Here is a 23,014-nt window from a genome sequence, read left to right as displayed (position 1 = left end):
CGGACCAGGGGAAGAGAGGAGGTTGAAAGCCTAGGACGCACTGGAATAGAGTCAAACCTGTTGATGCCTTTCTCAGGGAGTTGAGCGTATTCTGCCCACCCGGAACCCGGTTTTCCACTCGTCTCCCTGTCGGATACGGATGAGGTTGTAAGCACTGCGAAGGTCCAATTTGGTGAAATACTGGGCTGAGCGGAGCTGTTCGAGGGCTGCTGGAACCAATGGTAAGGGATAGCGATATTTGACAGTAATTTCGTTCAATCCTCGGTAGTCGATGCAGGGGCGTAAACTGCCATCCTTCTTTTTAACGAAGAAGAAGCCAGCTGAAGCAGGTGATGTAGATGGTCTGATAAAGCCCTTTTCTAGCTCCTCGGAGATGTAAGTGTTCATAGCTGCAGTCTCAGGTTGAGAGAGAGGGAAAATTCGACCACGAGGGGGCGTGGTGCCTGGCAGTAGTTCGATGGCACAGTCATTTTTTTTACGATAAGGAGGGAGCTTGGTAGCTTTCTGCTTATTAAAAGCCTCGGTTAAGTCATAAGCCTCAGTAATTTGACAGAATTCAGGGTCTTCGGTGCTGGTAATCGTGTTGATCTGGACTGGGGAAACAGAATGCAGGCACTGGGTAAAGCAATGATTGCTCCATTTAATGATCTCACCAGTTCTCCAGGAAACTTGAGGGTCATGTAGTTGTAACCATGGTAACCCGAGGATTACAGAGTGTCGAGGGGAGTCGATGGCAAGGAGGGAAATCTCTTCTTCGTGGAGAGAGCCTGTTTGAAGAGAGATTGGTAGAGTCTGGAATTTTATGTGTCCCTCTCCCAGTGGGCGCCCGTCTATAGCAGTGATGGCTCGGGAGGAATCACAGGAGGTTAGAGGAATGGAGTGAGTGATAGCAAACCTGTAATCGATAAAGTTGCCAGCGGCTCCTGAATCGATCATGGCCCTGGTCAAAATCTCAACTCCTTCGTGTTTCAAACTGACAGGTATACTCAATGTCATTTGTGGTCGTGAACATTGTGGTAGCACTCACCGGAAGGGTCTTAGGGGGAGGCTTGTTGGGTATAAGACCTTAGTATGACCTGGAAGTCCGCAATAGAGGCACAGGTGATTTCTCCTCCTTCGTTCACGTTCCTCAGGGTTTAGACGGGTTCTGCCCAGTTGCATAGGTTCAGTGGGGGTTTCAGGAGATACAGGACTGGAAGCAATTGAGCACAGGGGGTTACGAGTGCGGAGAAGAATGTCTAACCTTATGGATAGTTCGATCAGCTGGTCCAGTGTTTTTCCCTCGTCACGACATGCCATCTCTTTATGCAGTTCTGGTTTCAGAGCCTTTCTGTAGAGTGTAGTAAGTGGATCATCAGCCCAGCCTGTTTGCGCTGCCAGAGTGCGGAAATGCAGTGCAAATTCAGCTGCGGAGCGATCTCCCTGTTGAATACACAATAGCTCCTCACCAGCATTACGACCACCCTCGGGGTGATCGAACAGTGCAAAAACGTTTGAGAAAGTCATTAAACGAGGGAAATATCGGGGTGCTGTCTGGCCAAACTGCAGTAGCCCAGTCTAATGCTTTCCCTGTGAGCAATGAGCATACAAAAGCAATTTTTCCATTCTCGTCCTTAAACAGATGGGGCTGTTGGGCGATAAACAGTTTACATTGCAACAAAAAGCCATTACATTTTGCTGGGTTACCTGAGAATTTGTCAGGAAATGCCAATCGAGCTCCAGAGATCGTCGGGGTTTGTGTCACAACGGGTTGACTCAGAGAGTAGTTGGCGGTGAGTTGCGCTGTGGGAGCAACTTGCAGGTTTTGCAGTGATTTCACAAGTTCGTCTGTCAACTGGGTTAAGTACGTTAGTTGCTGTTGATGAGTGGTCAGTACCTGAGCTTGAGCTGTGACTTCGTTAGACAAAATCTGTATGGCTGCGGGATCCATGTTGGGCGAAGTCTTCTGTAACGGGGAGACTGACACGGAGGGATCCATTTGCAGTATTTATTAAGTCACACTTTACTCAACATACAACACGCACGACTGTGAGAACATACAACATACACAGCAATGAATATGGGCTGGCAATTGACAGACACAGAGTGATTACCAGGCATGGGTCAGAGGCAGGCAGCGTGATTCAGAGTCCGTGTAACAGGCTTGGGTCGAGGGCAGGCAGCTAGTATCAGAGTCCGTGTAACAGGCTTGGGTCGAGGGCAGGCAGCGAGTATCAGAGTCCGTGTAACAGTCTTTAGGTCGTGGGCAGGCAGAGCAGAGTCAGGAAACGGGCTGAAGTAGTAAACGGGAGATCAGGCAGGATAGAACGCTCAGTAATGCTGGCCGGGGCTAAACAAGACTTCGCAAAGGTGTGTGTGTGTGTGTGTGTGAGCTGCTTATAAAGGGTACGTGGGTCATTAACGGAATGGAGATCAGGTGTGCTGGAATCAGAGTGAAAGGATGACGTAATGTTAAAAGTCCGGAGATGGTGGCCTCTGCTGGCCAGCGAGGGGAATGACTGGGACCGAGTCGGTGACAAACCAACAGGCTCATGAGCCACGACTGCATTCAAAATGGCATAAATGTTTTCAATATGTACTACGAAGGAACACAATTGTCAATATCAGGATTACTAAAACTGAACTGTAAAAATACTTTGAAAGCAAGTTACACCAAGAGATGACTTTAATATATATTTTTTTTTTTTTTAAATCACTCCAAGTTTGAATGTTGGAATGTTCGAAAGAAATATGGCATAGGGGGGATAACTAGAAATAGAACACAACCAGGAACTATGCTTCTAACTACAGCTCTCGAGGTGTAGTTGCTAGCCTACAAATTTGCGACACAGTTTTTGAGAATGTTCATTGGATTGATGGATTTGAAAAACGCCAAATCAAGGAACTATGTTAGTAATGACGTAACTTGCAACCTTAATTGGCTAACGATGGTTTTGGAAAATGCTCACTTGGACAATGAACAAGACCCTGATTTGTATTTCAGCTTAAAATCATTCATCAGCAATACACCACTCTTGTGTAGGGATTTTTTTTTATTTGATTTATTTCTTTTACTTAAATACGTTTAGTATTCATCATTCACCCACCCTTTAATTGTTTCAAACCTTTATGAGTTTCTTTCTTCTGTTAAACACACACAAAAAAGATTTTTGTAAAACATTGAAAATGGGCAACCATTTATTTCCATAGTCTTTGTTTTTGGAAGTCAATGGTTGCAGGTTTTCAGCTTGTTTCAAAATATATTCTTTTGTGCTCAACAGAAAAAAAAAAAAAAAAACTCGTGAAGTTTTGGAACTACAGTACGTGAGCACTGTAATGAGTAATTTCTCTTTTTTGGGGGGGGTGAACTATCCCTTTAAACGTTAACCTCTGAATCATACCAATCTGAATTAAACATTTTATCCTTATGATGAAAAAGGCAAATAAAATGGGTATATGAGTCTCGTTTGTAATCTATAAGTATCAGATTCTTTTATCCTTTTTTGAGGTATATTAAATACTTCAGACAGGTACATTTTTAAGTATTTTCCTTAGACTGATAAAGCAAAGTACAGTAAACTAAATCCATTATTGATATAAAATAATGCAAAATATGATAAATGTGATAGGGAACAATAACAGAGTTGAAGATGGTAACCTCAAACAAGACACCGCATGATATAGCAAAGACAGTCTTTTTATGTATTTCCATCCTACTTATATAAATATAATAAAAAATTCACTGAAATATCACAATAACAGCGATTACAAATAATTTATCTATGGTATTTTAAATGTTTCCAGTAAGTTAAGGAGAGAACTGAAAATTAAATAATAGCGAAAATTGATGTATGATTCAGGATGTGAAGACAGTCAAAAATGTAGAGTGGTCATTTACATTTTCAAGACAAAATGCCCCTATACACTAACAAAAATATTTTTAGACATTAAATTCAAGATTTATAGATTTTGGAGCTTCTATTAAGTTATTCTATGATGTAAATTCTGCGAGAAGGCGGCATGGTGGCTTAGTGGTTAGCACTGTCGCCTTACAACAAGAAAGTCGTTGGTCCAAGTCCTGGCTGGGCCAGTTGGCATTTCAGTGTGGAGTTTGCATGTTCTCCCTGTGTTGGCATATTTAATCGGATATTTTGTTCAGTACGACCCCAAAAAAAAAAAAAAACTTTTCTGTTTACAAAAATAAAATGTGGACATGGCCTTTTATAGGGATTCAACTAAAAACTCCATAAATCTCTCAAAATCTCAGCTCATTAGGATCATTGAACAACTCCACAAACAGCATCACCAGCTTTACTTATTACTAGGCCCACACGGAATCTGTGTGTGCAGAAATCCGCAGATTTCCGTAGATTTTTAGCCCATAGACTTGTGTAAATGTGTGTAAATTTATATTTATCCAGTTTTTCAATTAATTTCACTGATATTATTGTTATATAATAATAATATTTAAATGTTCATATGATTTATTTACAGTACAGTTTGTAAAGTAATATTTTTTGTCTTTTAGTAGAGATATAATATGAGAGACTTGCTTTGTTTACCAAATAAGTGCATCTAATTGGATTTGCATTGTAAACATTAAATAAAAATTACAAATTTATTATTTGTTGATTTCATAAATTGAGTTTTTAGTTATGATACTCCTTAAACCATTCTGCATAAATCGGCAGGCTTTTTACAAAATTATCTGCAGAAATAGCAAAAAATGTCTGCAGATTCTGTCTGGACCTATTTATTATTAGGCCCACCCGGAATCTGCATGCGCAGAATTCCGCAGATTTTCCACAGATTTTTAGCCCATTATTAACTTTTTTAATTTACTTTAATTTACTGTTTATTTACTTGAGTAAATGTGTGTAAATCTATATTTATTCAGTTTTCTTTTACTAGATATATTATATGACAAACTTGCTTTATTTACCAAATAAAGTGAATATAATTGGATTTGCATTTTAAACAGTAAATAAAAGTAAAAAAAAAAAAATTTACTTTTCTTTCCTATATTAAGATTTTAGTTATGATACTCCCAAAATTATTCGGCAGAAATCCACAGACTTTTCCCAAAATTCTCAGCAGAAATAGCAAAATACATTTGCAGATTCCGTCTGGCCCTACTTATTGTTAACTTGTTTGATTATTTCTGTCATATATTTACTAAAAATACTAATTTTGTTAGACATCACCATAGTGGAGAGCAGAATTTACTTTACTTGGGCTTTTTGAGTCATGATTTGTATGTTTTTTTTTTCTTTTCTTTTCTTTAACTGCTGTAATTGTGCTAGTTTTAAACATAATAAATGTGTTTTGGAATAGGAATTAATCTGTTGAAAGCAGTTGTTTTAAGCTAGAATGCCAAATGATCTCCTCCTATGCAAATTTTACATTGACGGGTTCTTACAACATATTTGCCCATGGGCAGTTTCAGTTGCCGTATATTCAAATACAATTTACTAGAAAAAAAAAAAAAAAAACCTGGAGAAAAAAAATGCAAGACATGGTAATGTAAGACACCATTAACAAGGCTACATGCATGAAATCGTTTAGAAAATTTTGATTTTAACAATATCTGCTCATTGTTATGCCAAAAGTATTATTAGAAGAAATAAAGCAAGAATAGGAACGTGACCAATAAGGCCTTATCAGTGACGCACATTAGAACAAATCTCCTTTTAGTAACTTAGTGAAATTATTAGTTGTAAAAAGTTTAAATGTGGATTTTAATGTGGATGTAGAAATAACCCTTGAGGATAAAATATCCCCACTTTACAGGATGTTATCATTAATATGATTTATCTATTGCTTTTATTCTTCTACAAACATTATTTCCCATTTCATGTTTTGAAAGAAACTCATATGCTATGGTCAAGGCTGCATTTATTTGTCCAAAATATTAAATGTGAAATATATTTTTCAGTTAGAAATCACTGTTTTCCACATATACATAAATTCTAAAATATAATTTATTATAAAGCTGAGATTTTAGCAGCCATTATTCAACCTTTATTACAATTATTACAGTTTCTAACTTCACCAGATCCTCCAGAAATCTTGCTAAAGTGGTGATTGGATTTATTATTTATGATACTTGATTTTAACATTAATATTTGTGCTGCTTTATATTTTGTAAAAACTGTGCTATAATACATTTGTATTATTTTAACAGGTAAGGTAAAAAAATTGCAAAGCTTGTACTCATTGAGGATGCAATTGTACTGTAACAGTAAAGGCAGTTACACTATAATGTAACAATGGTTCATTTCAGTTAAATACTGTTATTTTGAACTTTCGATTCATAAAAAAAATCATTAACAATATTTGGTTTTGTTAATATTTGTTAATATTTGGTTTTTACAAAATAAAAGAGAAATGACACTGCTTTTAAAAAAATAATACTGTTGATCAAATACACGCAGTGCTTGGTGAGCAGAACAGCCTTCTCATCGACAAATGCTAATGTTTCCAAACGTCTGGCTGGCACTGTTCATGAAGAGTTATGGTTTTGATTGCCAAAAGCTATTAATAATGCATGGACAAACAGCTCTTTTTAGGTGCCTTATTATCTCCCTATGAACAGATAACAAACTACACAAGAGATAACAAACCAATTTGCATGACAAATGACTGACATTTACAAAGGTGTCAATGTAACAAGCAGGAACACATGGTCAAATGAGTAACATCATTCAGGAAACACACACACACACACATACACACACACACACACACACAGGCGCGCGCAGGTTCCGACAGTGTTTGAATAGATGGAGTGAATGAGAGGCTGCCCTTTATTGCCACCGACCAGAGCAAGTCGTTCTGACCTCTCTCTCATTCTCTCTCTCCTCCTGCACTTCTAATGATTAGCATCACAAACCACAGGACAAAAATACCCTGTGAGCAGGCCCAGAGCCAGTTATGAAGTGATTTTTTTAATCTTCAAAGATAAAATGTGAAGTTCTATGAGGGGAAATATCTGAGTAAACAAGTTTTTAAGGACACGGGTGCAGCCATGTTGCTATATTTAGTTACTGTTAGCTTTGTGTCACTGGACTTGGTTTTTAATGTGTAATGCTTATGTATATATTTATATAGATGTGGTTGTCAGTTTACCTTTTACTCCTTATTCTTGTTCTTTACACCCATAATTGACTAAAATGTGGTAACCATTGTTGGGCAATAATGCGTTACTAAAAATGCGTTACTTTTGTCAGTCACTAATACTGCAATGAACTACTTTTTAAATCTTTTAACTCTTAAATATTTAAATATTTTTAAATATTTAAACTCTCAAAGTTTGTCTATTACTTGGAATTTTTTTTTAATTTTGCCCGCAGTCAAGCATACATCTTCCTGTTTGCAGCAGCTACGCACCGTGGGAATGGTGGATGCCAACCAACCACTGTAAAGAAGATGCGTCGTGTACGAGGTGCCAGACTGAACAAAAGTAAAGCACATTCACACTACAAGCAACTCACAGCGGCAAAGCAACAAGTGACCGTTTATTTCAACGCAGAGCGAGCGCCTTTCAACGTCCTCTATCTACATGAACGACAGTGACCGTTGGCGACCAAGTGGGCATGGCGAGCAATGTGACAAAGTTGAGAATCCTTCAACTTTTTGCAATTGAAGAGCGACTTTCTTGAGCGACAGCCAATAGGATATAGGAAGAAGCATGCAGAAGGACTTTTAATTTGTCAGTAACCTGGGTCAAAATCGTTTAAGGTCTGTTTTCTTTAAAAAGCAATGATCTTCACTGCCTAAATGATACACGATATAAAGTGAGTCTCAGAATGTAATAGAATCACTGCATTAAATTAAATTTTTAAAAAATATTTATATTTATTTTGCTACAGTATTTCCGATGGCGTTTTTGCCCTCGCCTGCTGACGGGCTGATCATGTAAACGGCTTTTAATCTAGGTTTACACTTCAACAACTAAACGAATGCTAAAGTCTATTTAACTGATTATATTTGAATTTCATTACAACATCGATGCTGTAAAAGGACCTGTAAAAAATTTAATTATAAAATATAAAAAAGTATATATATATATATATATATATATATATATATATATATATATATATATATATATATATATATATAAATAAAATAAAAATAAAATAAAACAGTAACCGTCCACCGGAAGTTTTTATCGATATGGGAAGAAACACTAGCTCTGCATATACCCTAGGAGCACCAGCTCACGTAATCGTCTCTCAGCTCGCTCAGAGGTTGATTGTATTCATGCTGTATAGACCTACACAGACCTGTGTTTGCAGCTGGTCGCCACCCAGATTGGCAGGCAGCTACAAAGTCGCCGCTAGTCTGAATGAGGCATAAAGCGAAAACAGAGAGAGACTGGGAATGCACAAGAAAGGCCAAGTGTGCATACAAGAGGGACTGAATGTGTACGATGTAGGCCGAGTGTGCATTTGAGAGAGACAGAATGTGCGTGAGAGACTGAGAGACTATTACTACACACTTTACACACACTTATCTGTATAACAAACTTAATAAGTTAACTTGATAAGTTAAGTAGACTCAGTAACACATTTCTATTATATTTCAGAACTTGTTATTTAAATGTATGGTGTTGTATTGCTCTGAAAAATACTGTGATTTATATTTTTATTGTTAAACATGCTTTTATAGCTGTTATACACCAGCAGATTTTGCACTTTGAATATACACAGCTTACTTTCCATAAGTTGTTAACATACCACATTTAATTTGTGTTTGAAAATTGCTCATAGATTTTATTTTTGAGCCGCTGTTCTGCTTTTGTTTTGTTAAAACTGGACAACATTTATATTTATTGAATAGGAGTTTTTGGCACTGTTTTACCAAATTTATTTATAATAATAATTCAGATTATTTTCATTTATTTATTTCATAAATGTTGTGTTTGTTGTACTGTATTTTGTCGCTATTTTCATACTCAAGCTGTGAAGGAACAAGTTTAAGGGTTAAATACAAACTTTTATGACGCTAAAGTAACTTTAGTCTTTTCTTTTTTGTTTCTGAAGATATTATTTAGCTGGTTTATAACTTTGTGATATTTTCATTTTTGTACTGCTGGTCTGACCTTTTAGTGTTATTATTTTTATTTAGGTTTGTTTTGTGATTTAGTTGCGAGAATTTAATTTAATTAAAAGTGTGAAGCTGATCAACAGTGTATTTTCCATGCAGCACTGAAGTGACATCATAAGGGCATTAATAGGAGCATTAAAAAAAAAGCATTGGAAAAGTAACTTAAAATCACTCTTAACAGTAATGTATTACTTTCTGGTGTAAGTAATTGATAAATTAATTGATATACTTTTTAAATTAAGTAACAAGTAACTGTAACTAGTTACTATTTTTAATAACGAGCACAACACTGGTGACAGCCACATTCGACAACCACATTAACTCCCCATAAAGTACAGGAAGTGACAACAGCATTTACAGAAATTGTACATAGTGTGTACAGAACTGAATTAAACAGCTAGTCGTTACGATGATGCCACGGGAAGAACACCAATGTGTTTTTTATTATTAATAGTCTTCACACTAGGCATGGGCCATTATAAGATTCTGACAGTATGATAACCTTGGGGGGCGACGCAGTGTCGCAGTAAGTGGTGCTGTTGCCTCACAGCAAGAGGGTCGCTGGTTTGAGCCTCAGCTGGGTCAGTTAGCATTTCTGTGTGGAGTTTGCATGTTCTCCCTGCGTTTGCATGGGTTTCCTCTGGGTGTTTCGGTTCCCACAGTCCAAAGACATGCGGTACAGGTGAATTGAGTAGGCTTAATTGTCCTTAGTGTATGAGTGTGAGTGAGTATGGATGTTTCCCAGAGATGGGTTGTGGCTGGAAGGGCATACGCTGTGTAAAACATGTGCTGGATAAGTTGGAGGTTCATTCCGCTTTGGCAACCCTGGAATTAATAAAGGGACTAAGCCAAAAAGAAAATGAATGAATGAATTAATGAATGATAACCTTTGATAAAATATCAAGGTTTCACGGTATTGTGATTACTGCTCTAAAATACATTCTTTTTAAATGTCTGGGTAAAAAACAAAAACTTTTTTTTTTTTTAGCTTTGAACACAACATATTTACTTTGAGAAACATTTCAAATATTCTGCAACAGTACACCTGTCAGGTTAAATAATTCAAATGAATCATTGACTTCTGCTGTCATAGTTTCAAAAACAAAAACACAGATTTCTTCAACCATTTAAAATGGCATCTTATGAAAATCTTTTCTGCTAGAAATACTGTTGTCCTAAAAGACGTAAAAAAAAACAAAAAACAACAACAACAACTTACATATACTGTAGGAAGGGTAAAGTAAAAAATGTTGGCGGTTTTAAAACCTTGACTTTTCCAAACCGTGTTATACTACAGTACCTTGAAAATGGTTACCATTCCATTACTAATTCACACTGTAATGATTTTGTTCCCCTTTCTTTTTTTAAAAAAAAGAAAAGAAAAAGAAAATATTGTCCTCACTGAACTGAATTGATCCTGAACAGAGACTGGCAGTAAGTCAAAAGTATGGAGAAACACAGACACACACAAGCGCATAAACACAAAACAGTGGGATGGGAAAGGTGCATGGCATGTGCCAGACATTGAAACCAGCATATACTGTAATAGGCTACAGCAGTGGTTCTCAATCATCTGCCACATTCTGTCTTTATATTCCACACTTTACTTCTCATAAAGTGCTACAGTATGTGCGGCAAGACAAAGTGGATTAATTTGTCACACGCCATGCTAGCCTTTTGCTTTCGCTTTTATGGTGACTTGCCGATGTGAAAAATGGAAAATTCCAATCCGATTGTTTTTATGATGGGCTAAAGTTGCATATGCAGTGTATAAATGTGATAATGTGACAAAATGTGAGGTCTTTTTTATCTTGCAAAAAATTTAAAATGAAAATTTCAGACTTAACGTCTTTGCACACTAAGGCCCTGTTTACACTAATACGTTTTAGTTTTAAATGGCGATGTAGAATGAAAATTATTCATGCCCACACTGATGTGTCACACAGCATTTCTGAATAGCTCTCTGTCGACATTACACTGCTGAAAATGCACATCACGTGACCATGTGAGCTCCATGCAGTCGGCGGGTGCTTTAAACACAGATCCCTGGGTGAGAGCTGTGCATGTTGGACGGTTCACTAAGAATCTACCACTAAACCTTATCTTACTACATTTGTTAAACATGATATTTAATTAATCTTGTTGTCTAGATCTAATGACATATTCCTCAACTTTTGTCTTTTTGAATCTACTGTTCTGAGGTGTTTTGGCTGAGCACAAAGGTAAGTACTAATTTATGTAACCATGCACACTGATTCTGCACATTCGACTGATTGCTTGCCTTTATTTCCTCTAGGGGCCTTACTGACAGTATATACTGTATGGCCATTATTGATTAATAAAACTAATATTCAGCAAAAGAGACAAGGTATGTTTCATATTTTTCAATCAAAATAATGGGGGGCATGTACAGTATGTTATAGAATTCGTTTTGTTATGAATATGCATACAGTAAAAACGACGGTCATATAAATATGCAGCTACACAGTGCCTCATCATTTCTGGTGTCTGTTAAGTTGTTAATATCAAAATAAAAATAGACAGTCCCTTATATCATGTTTTTATTGTTCATTGTTAAGATAGAAAAACAACGAAGCCTGCAGGGTAATGTAAATGACATTATAAAGTACACTGTTACCTTTGAAGATTCACTCGAAGTGTCCTTGGGAGTTGTTTTCAATATCAAACTTGTAAAGTCTGAACTTACAAGGAGAGGATACAAGACTTTGGGGCATTTTCCTTAATAGTCAGTAGCCTACACAATCAGATATCTGCAGCTCCACATCCGTTCTTAGATGTCTCCGTTTTACACCATTCACACTAACACAGAGGTTTTAAAACCAAAACAGCCTCTTCTTCAGCGTTTTCAAAAAGCTTAGTTTTCGGCACTCAAAAACTCTGAGAAAGTGTGGACAGAAGGCATAATCGTAGCAAAACCTAAGCATTTTAAAACGAAAACGTATTACTGTACACAGGGCCTAAGTCCACACTTTGTCATAAAGTCATAAAATGCTCTGTGCATTAATGATTTTGGCTTATACACTGGTTTGTCAAAAAAACTCTCAAAACGCTTGATATGGATGCAAAAACCCGTTCCCATTTTTTATTATTGTTATTATTATTTATTTTATTATTATTATTTTTTATGACGGACAAACATTTCAGAGTCTGTGTACAAATGTGATTAACACAACATGAAGTCGAATAAATCCTTTTAATGTGTAAACATTTTAGACAAAAAAATTGTCCTCGGTATGCAATGAACTTTACTCCGCATTCAAATTCAGCTGTCACTGCAGAAACCTGCCAAAGCAGTTATGACATTTTCAGGACTTTTCTTTTGTTTTCCTAGTAATATCTGTAAGCACTGCATCGTAGGGACTTAAAAGTTCCCGTGAAGTGCTTTGAAATCATTTTATTATTTGATCTCAACTGAAAAAATGAAGAGAGGGTGGGACTTCCTCCCCTTTTAAAAACATCCAATAGCATTTCGTTTTGTGGTTGAGCTAAAATGCATCAAATGAAATGCAAATGAGAAGCATCTTGAAGAGGGCGGGGCATTTCAGAAGCTAGAGAAAATTTGATTGATCAAGATTTGATGAGAAACTGAGGTATGAGGTGACATAAAAAATGTTTTAGGCGGAAGTGACAAACTTGGATGTTTATATCAGTTTCATATTTTTTTTAATGCAAATTTTGTTACTGCTTTGAAATACACTAGCTAGTAGATATCATTAAAACTAACCGACTGAAACTACATTTTATTATTTTAATTTCAGGGACCTTTAAACTGACAGGCAGCAAGCAAAAATACCACACAGTTTATTGCTGGGGACACCACATTCAGTCAGACTAACACAATGATCATTTTGTTATTATCGGTAGGAGATTCTGTGTCAAATACTGAATTAAACTGTATTAAACAGAATCATAATACAATAGATCAGTAGAGCAACAACAAAAAAAGAAAAAAAGAAAAGAAAACACTGGCCATGATTGAGGCTATGCTTTTTCATTAAATGTAATAGTTGGGCAACCGAGACAAGCTAAAATTTATAACCCTTAATTCCTTAAACATTCACATATAGCATACAGAGTATCTTATTTATCACACAGCCCTTATTATTATACAATTTACAACAAATCCCAGACTTCACTAATTGTCAAACCCTATCTACAGCCATGCCTGTGAGATTTCAGAAATCCAGAGAGAAATTATTTGTAAGACACGGTTCTAATTTTACAGCACATCTCTTGAGGAAAAACAGCACAGAAAGCACAATGTCTTTACCTAATGCACAGACAATAATGAGGTCATTGCATCATCCTGTGAAAACAGCAGCTGCAGAAGGAGAACAGATTACGGGAATCAAACATGTTTGTCTCTAAAGGAACTAAAGGCCCCGGTCATAAACACCTGAAGCCACAGTCCAGAGGAAGCGGTCATTCTGTTCTCAAACTGTTTGTGCTGGCAAGCAGGTCTGCTAACTCACAACAGGATGTATTCCAGAACTACAGAACGGCTGACTGGATCGCTTTGCTACACGGCCAGTCAGGAGAGCTTTATTCAGAGGAAAAAATGGGCTGTTTTGTTCTGTCTGTTTGCTGGAGAATTGGCTGTCTGGCTGGTTTTGAGAGGCTGAGACCGGTTAAGGTGACGTCGTGCTTTTTTTTCTGATGAAAGTGCTCTCTACTGCGCTGCCCGTGTCAGCCTGACATTTTCTCGATTGGGGTAAAAGAGTGCCTGTGAGGAGGGCTTCGCCTCTTTAGCAGCCTGCTGATAATTGCTTTCTGGTCACTGTAACTTGACCAGACGAGATGGAGAGAGACGTATAAACATACAGACTCTTTGTTTTGCTTCATTTTTGCCTTCTTCTGCCTTAAAAGGCACAGAAAAAAATCCATTTGCTCCAATTATGAGTCCAGGGGAATAAGTACTGTACATCTCAAAGGACCATTTTATGCTGTTTCATAGTTCAAGAAAGTTCACAGAGTACTCAGCAACATTTCATTTATATATCAATTTTGTCTGAGACGTTTTTCTAAAATTCTTTAGAAGAAAAAAATACAGATGACAAAATTTGACATCCATTAAGACTTATTATATTATTTAGACAGACTACTTTATATAAGCGATCTGTTTTTCATACTCTAAAGCTCAAAAATTAAGGCTCAGTGAAATTAAGTGAAGGTTGGACATATACGGTTACAGAAATCTAAAGAAATTACACATATACACACACTGGCCACTTTTCAAGGTGCACCTTTGTAGTACCAGGTTGGACCCTTTTTTGCCTTTAGAAATGCCTTAATCATTCGTGGCATAGATTCAACCAGGCACTTGAAATATTCCTGAGATTTTGGTCTATATTGACATAATAGCATAACGCAGTTGCTGCAGATTTGTCAGCTGCACATCCACGATGCAAAGCTCCTGTTCCACCACATCCCAAATGTGTGCTATTCGCTTAAGGTCTGGTGACTGTGGAGGCCAATGTGAACTCATTGTCATGTACAAGAAACTAGCCTGATGTGCTTTATGACATGGTGCATTATCCTGCAGGAAGTAGCCATCAGAAGATGGTTACACTGTGGTCATAAAGGGATGGACATGGTCAGCAACATGACTCGAGTAGGCTGTGGCATTGACACCATGCTGAATTGGTACTAATAGGCCCAAAGTTTGCCAGGAAAATATCCCCCTTACCATTACATCACCACCACCAGGCTGGATTGTTGATACAAGCCATACACAGCCATATCACCCTGCAGCCCAAGACCGGTTACTCACAGAAGCTAAGCAGGGCTGAGTCTGGTCAGTACCTGGATGGGAGACACTTGGAAAAACTAGGTTGCTGTTGGAAGTGGTGTTAGAGAGGCCAGCCAGGGGCACTCAACCTGTGGTCTGCGTGAAGGAGACACTACACTGTCAGTGGGCACTGTCTTTCGGATGAGATGTTAAACTGAGGTCCTGACTTTCTGTGGTCATTAAAAATCCCATGGCACTTCTCGTAACCCCGGTGTCCTGGCCAAAGTCCCTCTATCGGCCCTTACGATAATGGCCTCCCAATCATTCCCATCCACAGCCATACACAATAAATGCGCTATATAAATACACATTGCATTACATTACATTACATTAGGATGGTTCCATGCTATAATGTTGTTGACGCCAAATCTGACCCTACCATCCGAATGTTACAGCCAAAATCAAGACTCATCAGACCAGGCATTGTTTATCCAACCTTATATTGTCCAGTTTTGGTGAGTCTGTGTAAATCGTAGTTTAAGTTTCCTGTTCTTAGCTGACAGGAGTGGCACCCAGTGTGGTCCTCTGCTGCTGTAGCCCATCTGCCTCAAGGTTGGACGTGTTGTGCATTCAGAGATGCTCTTCTACATACCTCAGTTGTAACAAGTGGTTATTTCAGTTACTGTTGCCTTTCTACCAGCTCGAACCAGTCTGGCCATTCTCCTCTGACCTCTGTCATTAACAATGCTTTTGCGCCCACAGAACTGCCGCTCACTGGATATTTTCTCTTTTTTGGACCATGCTCTGTAAACCCTAGAGATGGTGATGTGCATGAAAATCCCAGTAGATCAGCAGTTTCTGAAATACTCAGACCAGCCCATCTGGCACCAACAACCATGCCACGTTCAAAGTCACTTAAATCACAGATCTTTCCCATTCTGATGCTCGGTTTGAACTGCAGCAGATCATCTTGACCATGTCTACATGCCTAAATGCATTGAGTTGCTGCTATGCTATTGGCTGATAAGAAATTTGGGTTAACAAGCTGTTGGACAGGTGTACCTAATAAAGTGGCCGGTGAGTATATATATACTATATAAATATATTTTTACACCTGTTTTGTATAAATTGGTATGCATAAGAGACTTCTTTCAAATCTTTGAGCAGAATTCGAGAAACTTATAAGATTTCAAATTCTACATTAGAAAGTGTGATCACTTGGTGTTTTTGTCTTGTGGCAGAAATGCCTCAGGCAGCTATTTAATCCATCTAATCAACTGAATAGTTACTCAATTTGTCTGTCTTCTTTAAACATTGAGCTGTTTCAGGAACATCTCCCATTAGGATGCTCATGGAGGTTAGGGGCCGTTGGCTTGCTGACAAGGGAAGCATTTCACAAGTTTTAACTACACCACTGAGAGTTTCAAAGGCTCCATTTAGAAACAAGCAGGAGGGCTGAGACCTTTTCCCCTAAACACCTGTCCACCACAAACACACACACACACACACGCACACTCAACAATACACAAACACACAATCATGAACTGAAAAAGCAAGTGAAACACATCATGGGCAAGTTTGGATATAAACAAGATGTGAGACTGCAACTCCAAAACACCTGTTCAACATGAATACACACACAAATCATCAAATGTACATCAATGTTTGAGGATGAACACCAAACAAACATAGAGGGCAAAAAGGCAATAAAAGTAAAAACAACTATATCATGTCTATAACAACTATATAATAATCTCTATCAACTATATAATGAGTATTTTTTATATAGTAAATATAATATAATGCAGGTTGCCCAATAAAGCAATAACAGGAATTACTGCAATATTTTCTTGATAATATTGTAACGTTTTCACTGAAGGTTTAGCATAATGTTTCAAATTGTAAGTAAACGCCACTGCTAATTTGAGCCACACAAAATCCATTTATGCAAATCGCGCCTTACAGCAACATGGTGTATGTTTGTTTACATGCGGATAAGTCTTAATTTGGTCCCACAACTATAGCTTCAAAGAAAACAGTTTGAATGAAGTGGTAAATACGAATGTGTCTGTGACCTTTTCAATTAATGCTGGATAAAACAGTACTGGGGGCTGTTCCAGAAAGCAGGTTATGTGACATACCCGGGTAAGTTTGAGAGTAAGTAGGTGGATAACCTCAACTTTGGTTCCAAAATCGGAGGTAACTTCTGGGTATGTTAAGTAGCCATAGCAACTTACTCTCTGAAGATAACCTGCTCCGGAGCAGGTTATGTTCAGAGAGTAAGTTGCTATGTTTCAGAGTTTGTCTGTTTCAGAGAGTTTACTGAGCATTGCGTGCTCTTTTGATGAGAATATTTATGGATGTGGACACACAGATACAAGTTTTTTCATTGTGAGAGGGTTATAAGTGCATAGTTTTTTTCATAACCAAATTCATAAAGTTAATGTATTTAACAAACCTTTTTGAAATCAAATGTGACAAACCGCGGGTCTGCGCTTACCATAAAAAACATTTAGTGCAGCTCTTTGTATTCGCGTCAGGGCATTTTAGGCAACTGTACAATGTGGCAGTATGACCACCTGTACAGTATGCCTGGCACTGAACTGTTTTTTACACTTTCGTACAGTTCCTTGGTCATAAATCACTGCGTATCATTACACAGAAGATTTAGAGCACGGCAATAGTGTAGTGGACAGTGCGTCGATAAAGAACAACAGAGCGCTCAACGGAGCGAGTTCGAAGCTCACTTACAGATCTTGTGTTTTTTCTCTCCTTCTGCACACTCACATTTTTCTGTATAATATTATAAGTGGCAGCTTTGTCTTTTGTAGGAAAATATATCTATAATTTAAGATGTAGGACGTCGTTCTTATATATATACATTCACGCACACACCTAGCCTACATTTTTTAATATAATATTTTTTTCAGGGCTTCTAAATGCTATTGTGTGCATTAATTGCAGCCGATTTTAAAGCTCCATCAGTCACTAAAGGAAACTGATGATATAAAATTTGTCCAAAGTATAAGTGTGCAGGTACAACTTAATTTTCTATCCTTAATCTTTTGGTGTTTTAACTATTAAACTCATTACTGCTTCCACTTACCAGCTCATCACACACCCCACCTCATCACTATGTTGAGGCTAAATGGCTGATTTTCAGGAAGTAATGATTCAAGTGTATAACACAAATATAGTAAAAAAAACTATAAAGCAAATGTTGCTTAACACAATGTTTATTTTTATTATATTTGTATTATAAAATAGAATCATTACTGAGCACTACATTGTTACTTGCTGGAGGACAAAAGATACCCTTTTCTGCCTTATACGATGACACGTACCTGCAGCCTGACCCAGAGGAAATCTCAGTGACCCAAGCAGACAAAACAGATGGAAGAGTGCTAAAAATATATAATTAGTCAAAAAACTATGTTTAATCAAATAGTTTGGTCTGTTCATTTCTTCATTTCCTGAAATAAAATGAATGATTTTGTACACTGCTTTATACACGCACCTTTCAACGTGTAACATATTTTTCATATACATTTCTCACCTTAAGGTGATGCTCATGTGACTTTATCTTTGAAGATGGACCTTATACAGCTACTTTAGAATTTAAATATGTAGATAAAAGATTTTGTGATCCAAGAGTAATATTCAAATATGGAAAAGTGCAGAAAATTCTTACACTGCTTGTTAGTTGAGGCAGAAGGAACTTCGTCTGCATGCAAAATAAAAAGAACCTAAAGCTACCTGACAACAATCACTTACAACAGTGACAGAGTGTGTGGTTTAAGTCAAAAACTCAACCACTGAAAAGCCTTTATTATAGGACACAGCAGTTAGAAAGGCCTCTTACTATTATCTGCATGTCAGAAAGAATATTCTAGAGTGTTAAATAAAGTGCTCCAGTAATTAAATATTACCTTTTATGATAATGTTTCTGTGTTTAATGACTTTGGACAGAGTTCTAGCTCCAGAAAGATTACAATTTCTATGAGCCTTATTAGTCAATACACATATTGTGGCCTTAAGAAATTAATGGCAAGAAAAATAAATGCATGAATGGTTACACAACATACTCAAAAAGGGTGTTAAAGAGTAGTTTAATTTATCATTACAATAAAATGAAGGGTGGCATGTGTAATTTAATGAACTAATAAATTCTCTTATTATTTATTTTTTATTTCTTATCTATTTCTTATTCTATATTTCATTCCTTCGTTGAAGCAGATGTGTAATCTCTGTGTTTAAAACCTCCAGCTTCGCCTCTGTAAAGTGCGTTGCCCTTTTTTTCCTCACCGTGACTTTCTATGGTGACTCGTGAATTCGGCGATCTACTGAAAATGCCTTCAGGTGTGTGCCGTGCACGCGCATTAACCCGCGGTTATCTTCAGGAGGTTGATTTAACTAACTCTTGTCACCTGTTTTGGAACCAACATACTCGCGGTAAGCAGGTTTTGGGTAAATCAACCGAGAGTTTAGGTTTTAGCAGATGGTAAGTTAACCCAGCTTTCTGGAATACCCCCCTGATGTTCTCAACAGCATTGGCAAACATGAGCAACACTGAGCCATGAACAGTTACAAGCCTCTCACAGAGTTACCATAATTTACTGCAGTAGCAGTTGCAATATGATGGTGTTGTGGCAGGATTGGGATATTTACATATGAATTATATTATATCATTACGCTTCTGCAGACATATAGTAATGTATTATTGTAATATAATTCCAGTTTGTTGTTGTTAAGCTTTAGCATTTATGCATTTGCATATATATTTAATGAAGTTTGAATAGTGCTTTAATACAGTTATTAATCATGACATTATAGAATATAAAAACCCACTCCAATTATGAGTTAAGGGGAACGACTTAAAGGAAAAGTGTTATGCTGTTTAAAAGACTGTTAAACTTTTCTGTAGTTCTTGTAAGCTTACATTTTATTTACTCATTAATTTTGTCTGAAATGGTTGGCAACACTTTTTTTTAATGGTCTGTTTGAGTTTTAGTAGCCTGTCTGCTTAATATCTGTTGATACTGCTGATAAACAGACATTTAACTGACTATAAGAAACATTGCAAGTACATAACAACTTACACTAACCCTAACCCCAACCTAACAGTCTACTTATAATCTACTGAGATTTAGTTGGCATGTAGATGCAACAAATTCACCAACGGAACATCAAAATGAAGTGTGACTAAATGGTTTTCTAAAATTCTTTATAAAAATAAAAATAAAAAATAAAAATATTAAAATTTAGTTGTATTCCCATTGCTATATCTTGATCTATTTTATATAAATGACCTGTTTTATACAGTACTTTTCACTTATTCTTATAGCTGACATTCACCGTTGAATCCTTTTTGATCTGCAAGTTCTGTGTGCTCGGCTTGTTACACCCAGCATTTGCCCACTGGTGTACACACACACATTAGCAGTCTGATTGCAAATTATGCGGTGATAAACATTAGAAATAATCAGAAGCAAAAAATCCTTTCATCCTTTCAATCCTTTGATATCATCTTTTAAAACATGCCGGAACTTAAAAAATAAGTTCTATGTCAAGACATTTTATTCAGTAAAAATATTTCAATTGTTTTTTTTTCCTAAAGCCATAAAGATGACATCACTTTTAAACTGTTGGTATACACACCCTTTATGAGCAAACAGGCATCTTGGTATTGGTTTTGTAGTTGTTTGTGGGTCTGGACTTGGTTCTTCAATTGCAGAATCTGTTCTCTTGCTGGTTCCAGGAATGACTTTAGTTTTGGCACCTCCACCTCCAACGTCTTCAGGTTCACCTGAAGCCCATCCACTTCCTGTTTCAGATGAGCACATTCTGGAAAAAAAACAAAAAACAAACACAAAAGTGATAAGGCTTAGTGAGAAAAAGAGTTTTTTTCATGTTTTGAATAGTAAATTTTTAAAATCATGTTTAATATGATTTGCTATGCACTGACGTCAGTGATATTCAACCCAATATCCAGTATTTTTAAGATTTATAAAAAATTAAAAACAGGCTCAGGAGAAAATATGAATAATGATAAAAACAAGAAATGTAAACGAATGTGACCTGCTGAAATGACAACGAGCTCAGTGAGGTGCAGGGTAATCTAACCAGTATGGTTTCCCCCATCTAAAGCAGACTGGATAATGACAGTAAACAGGCCATTTGAACTGATGGTGGTAGTCACGTTACAAACTGTTTGGGGCAGAGCTGAGGTTCGTTTGGGGTGGCGCTGAAGTAAGTATATGTATTCATGTATGTATGTACATGTATGCTCTTTTGAAATATCTATAAGTCATTAAATTTTATAAAAAAAAATAGCCATTTGAAAACGTTAAGACACCCTATTTAACCACACATATTATTTTTTTTTACACTAATTTGAACTTCTCATGTAAACTTTCTGTCTTATTCATAATGCATGTATGCACAGTCACCTTAGAATTAAGGTTCTATCTGACATTTTTTGTCAAAATTGAATTATTGACATATTCTTATTAAATGACAACTTATTTACATTATGGGATGTTTTTTTTTAAGTTGTTTACATTTTAAGACTTTTTATTTAAAAAACAAAAAAGGTTTTATCTACAAAGTCAAGCTTTAGCTTGGCTCTATAAGGTTTTTTATTTTATTTTTTTTCTGTGAGCCAATCAGCATTTCGAATGCACCAACCAATTAGGATCAGCTTTATTTGTCATTCTGCAAGATTGCTCTGTTGACAGCGAGAAAGACCACAAAATTGATGTGTGTAAATGCGCTGATTTAGAAGTATTTTGGACAATAAGATAAAGGGTTAACTTTGACATTGTTGGAAAAGAAACAGCTATTAAAAATAATAATTTATTAAATGTAAAATATATTTTTATTTGTGCATATATAGAGTCACATTTTTCAGTGTTTATTAAACTTTGTTAAACAACTCATTTGCTCATTGCGTTTCTTTTTAACATCTTCAAATTTGATATTAAGCCTTGAAACCCAACTATTTATTTTAATTCACGGGGCATATAATTCAATAAATATAATTCAATAATTCATTTAGAGTACATTTAGGGTCTCTGTCATGTTAATGTATGAAAGAGAACTGTTACACATGTATTGTTTGCTATATGAAATGCAAAAACTTCATTTTGAATCATTTAGAATGCTGATGGAACCTTATAATTCCAAGGTGAAGACATGAGCTTCTTCTTAAACTTCTGTTTATGAATTTGGAGTATAATAAATGAGCGCCCATACAAGGTTAACAATTTGCAAAACACCTGCCCAAAACCAGTTCCACATAAGGGCTTTCCAATATTCTGGTACTCAGAAAAAGACAATTATGGAACTGAATAAAATAACTCTATTAGTAAGTACTTCTCTGGACAACCTTTTAGTCACTGAACAGTCAGTCATCCCTCTCAGCAAGCATATCTGTGCACTCCTCACTCTCAGAAAAATGGTACCATGTTGTACCACAAAAGGTACAAACCTTTTGTCACTGGGGCAGTACCTTTTTATGTGACAGAATTGTACCATAAGACAAAGAAACAAATTTGTAACATTGCAGTTTTTACCTCTAAGGACATGATTTGTACCATGGGAAAACAAAATGTACCTTTGGTTTTTAAAACCTGTCTGTATTCATCAAAGGTACAAATCTGATTCATGAAGGTACCCCTACAGTGACAAGACACTTTGTACTTTAATAGTGTCAAAAAATGCTTACCAAATATTTATTTAAAATGCCTTAAATGTTTAGTTTACAATACCTATGATTTTACGTTTTACTAGAACGTAACGTTTACTATAGAACATAATAGTTATTGTTTACAAGTTTCTTTAAACATTTGCTTTTAAATGATTATTCTAGTTTTAATATGGACATTTGTCATAAAATCACTTTGTCTTTTCAGTCATATTTATTTTTATAGGTATTGTAATAAAGGAGTTTTTGTACCTTTTTATTTGAGAACAATTGTGTACCTTCATTTTAGTTGTACCATAAAAGGCACAGAACAGTATCATAAGATGTCTTTTCTGTACCATATAAGGTCCAATTTTTACAGAGGTACAACTGTTCCTCAAGGAACATTATTAGTACCACCGTGTACCTTTTTTTCTGAGAGTGTGTAAAAAGTTGTGAGTCACAACATGACTCTGACGTGTCGTGAGTGG

General features: G+C 36.4%; 1 protein-coding gene across 2 annotated transcripts in view; it reads right to left on the bottom strand.

Annotated features, from left to right (window-relative positions):
- Positions 1-23,014, bottom strand: part of lekr1 (Leucine-, glutamate- and lysine-rich protein 1) — a 268,183-nt gene that overhangs the window by 105,808 nt on the left and 139,361 nt on the right. For both annotated transcript variants that reach the window (XM_073929990.1, XM_073929991.1), the window contains exon 6: positions 20,498-20,683. In XM_073929990.1, coding sequence (XP_073786091.1) covers positions 20,498-20,683 — 186 coding nt within the window. The remainder of the gene's footprint in view (positions 1-20,497; positions 20,684-23,014) is intronic.

This window comes from Danio rerio, chromosome 18 (assembly GCF_049306965.1).
Source record: "Danio rerio strain Tuebingen ecotype United States chromosome 18, GRCz12tu, whole genome shotgun sequence".
NCBI classification, from domain to species: Eukaryota; Metazoa; Chordata; class Actinopteri; order Cypriniformes; family Danionidae; genus Danio; species Danio rerio.
This window is presented reverse-complemented; position numbering and strand designations above follow the sequence as displayed.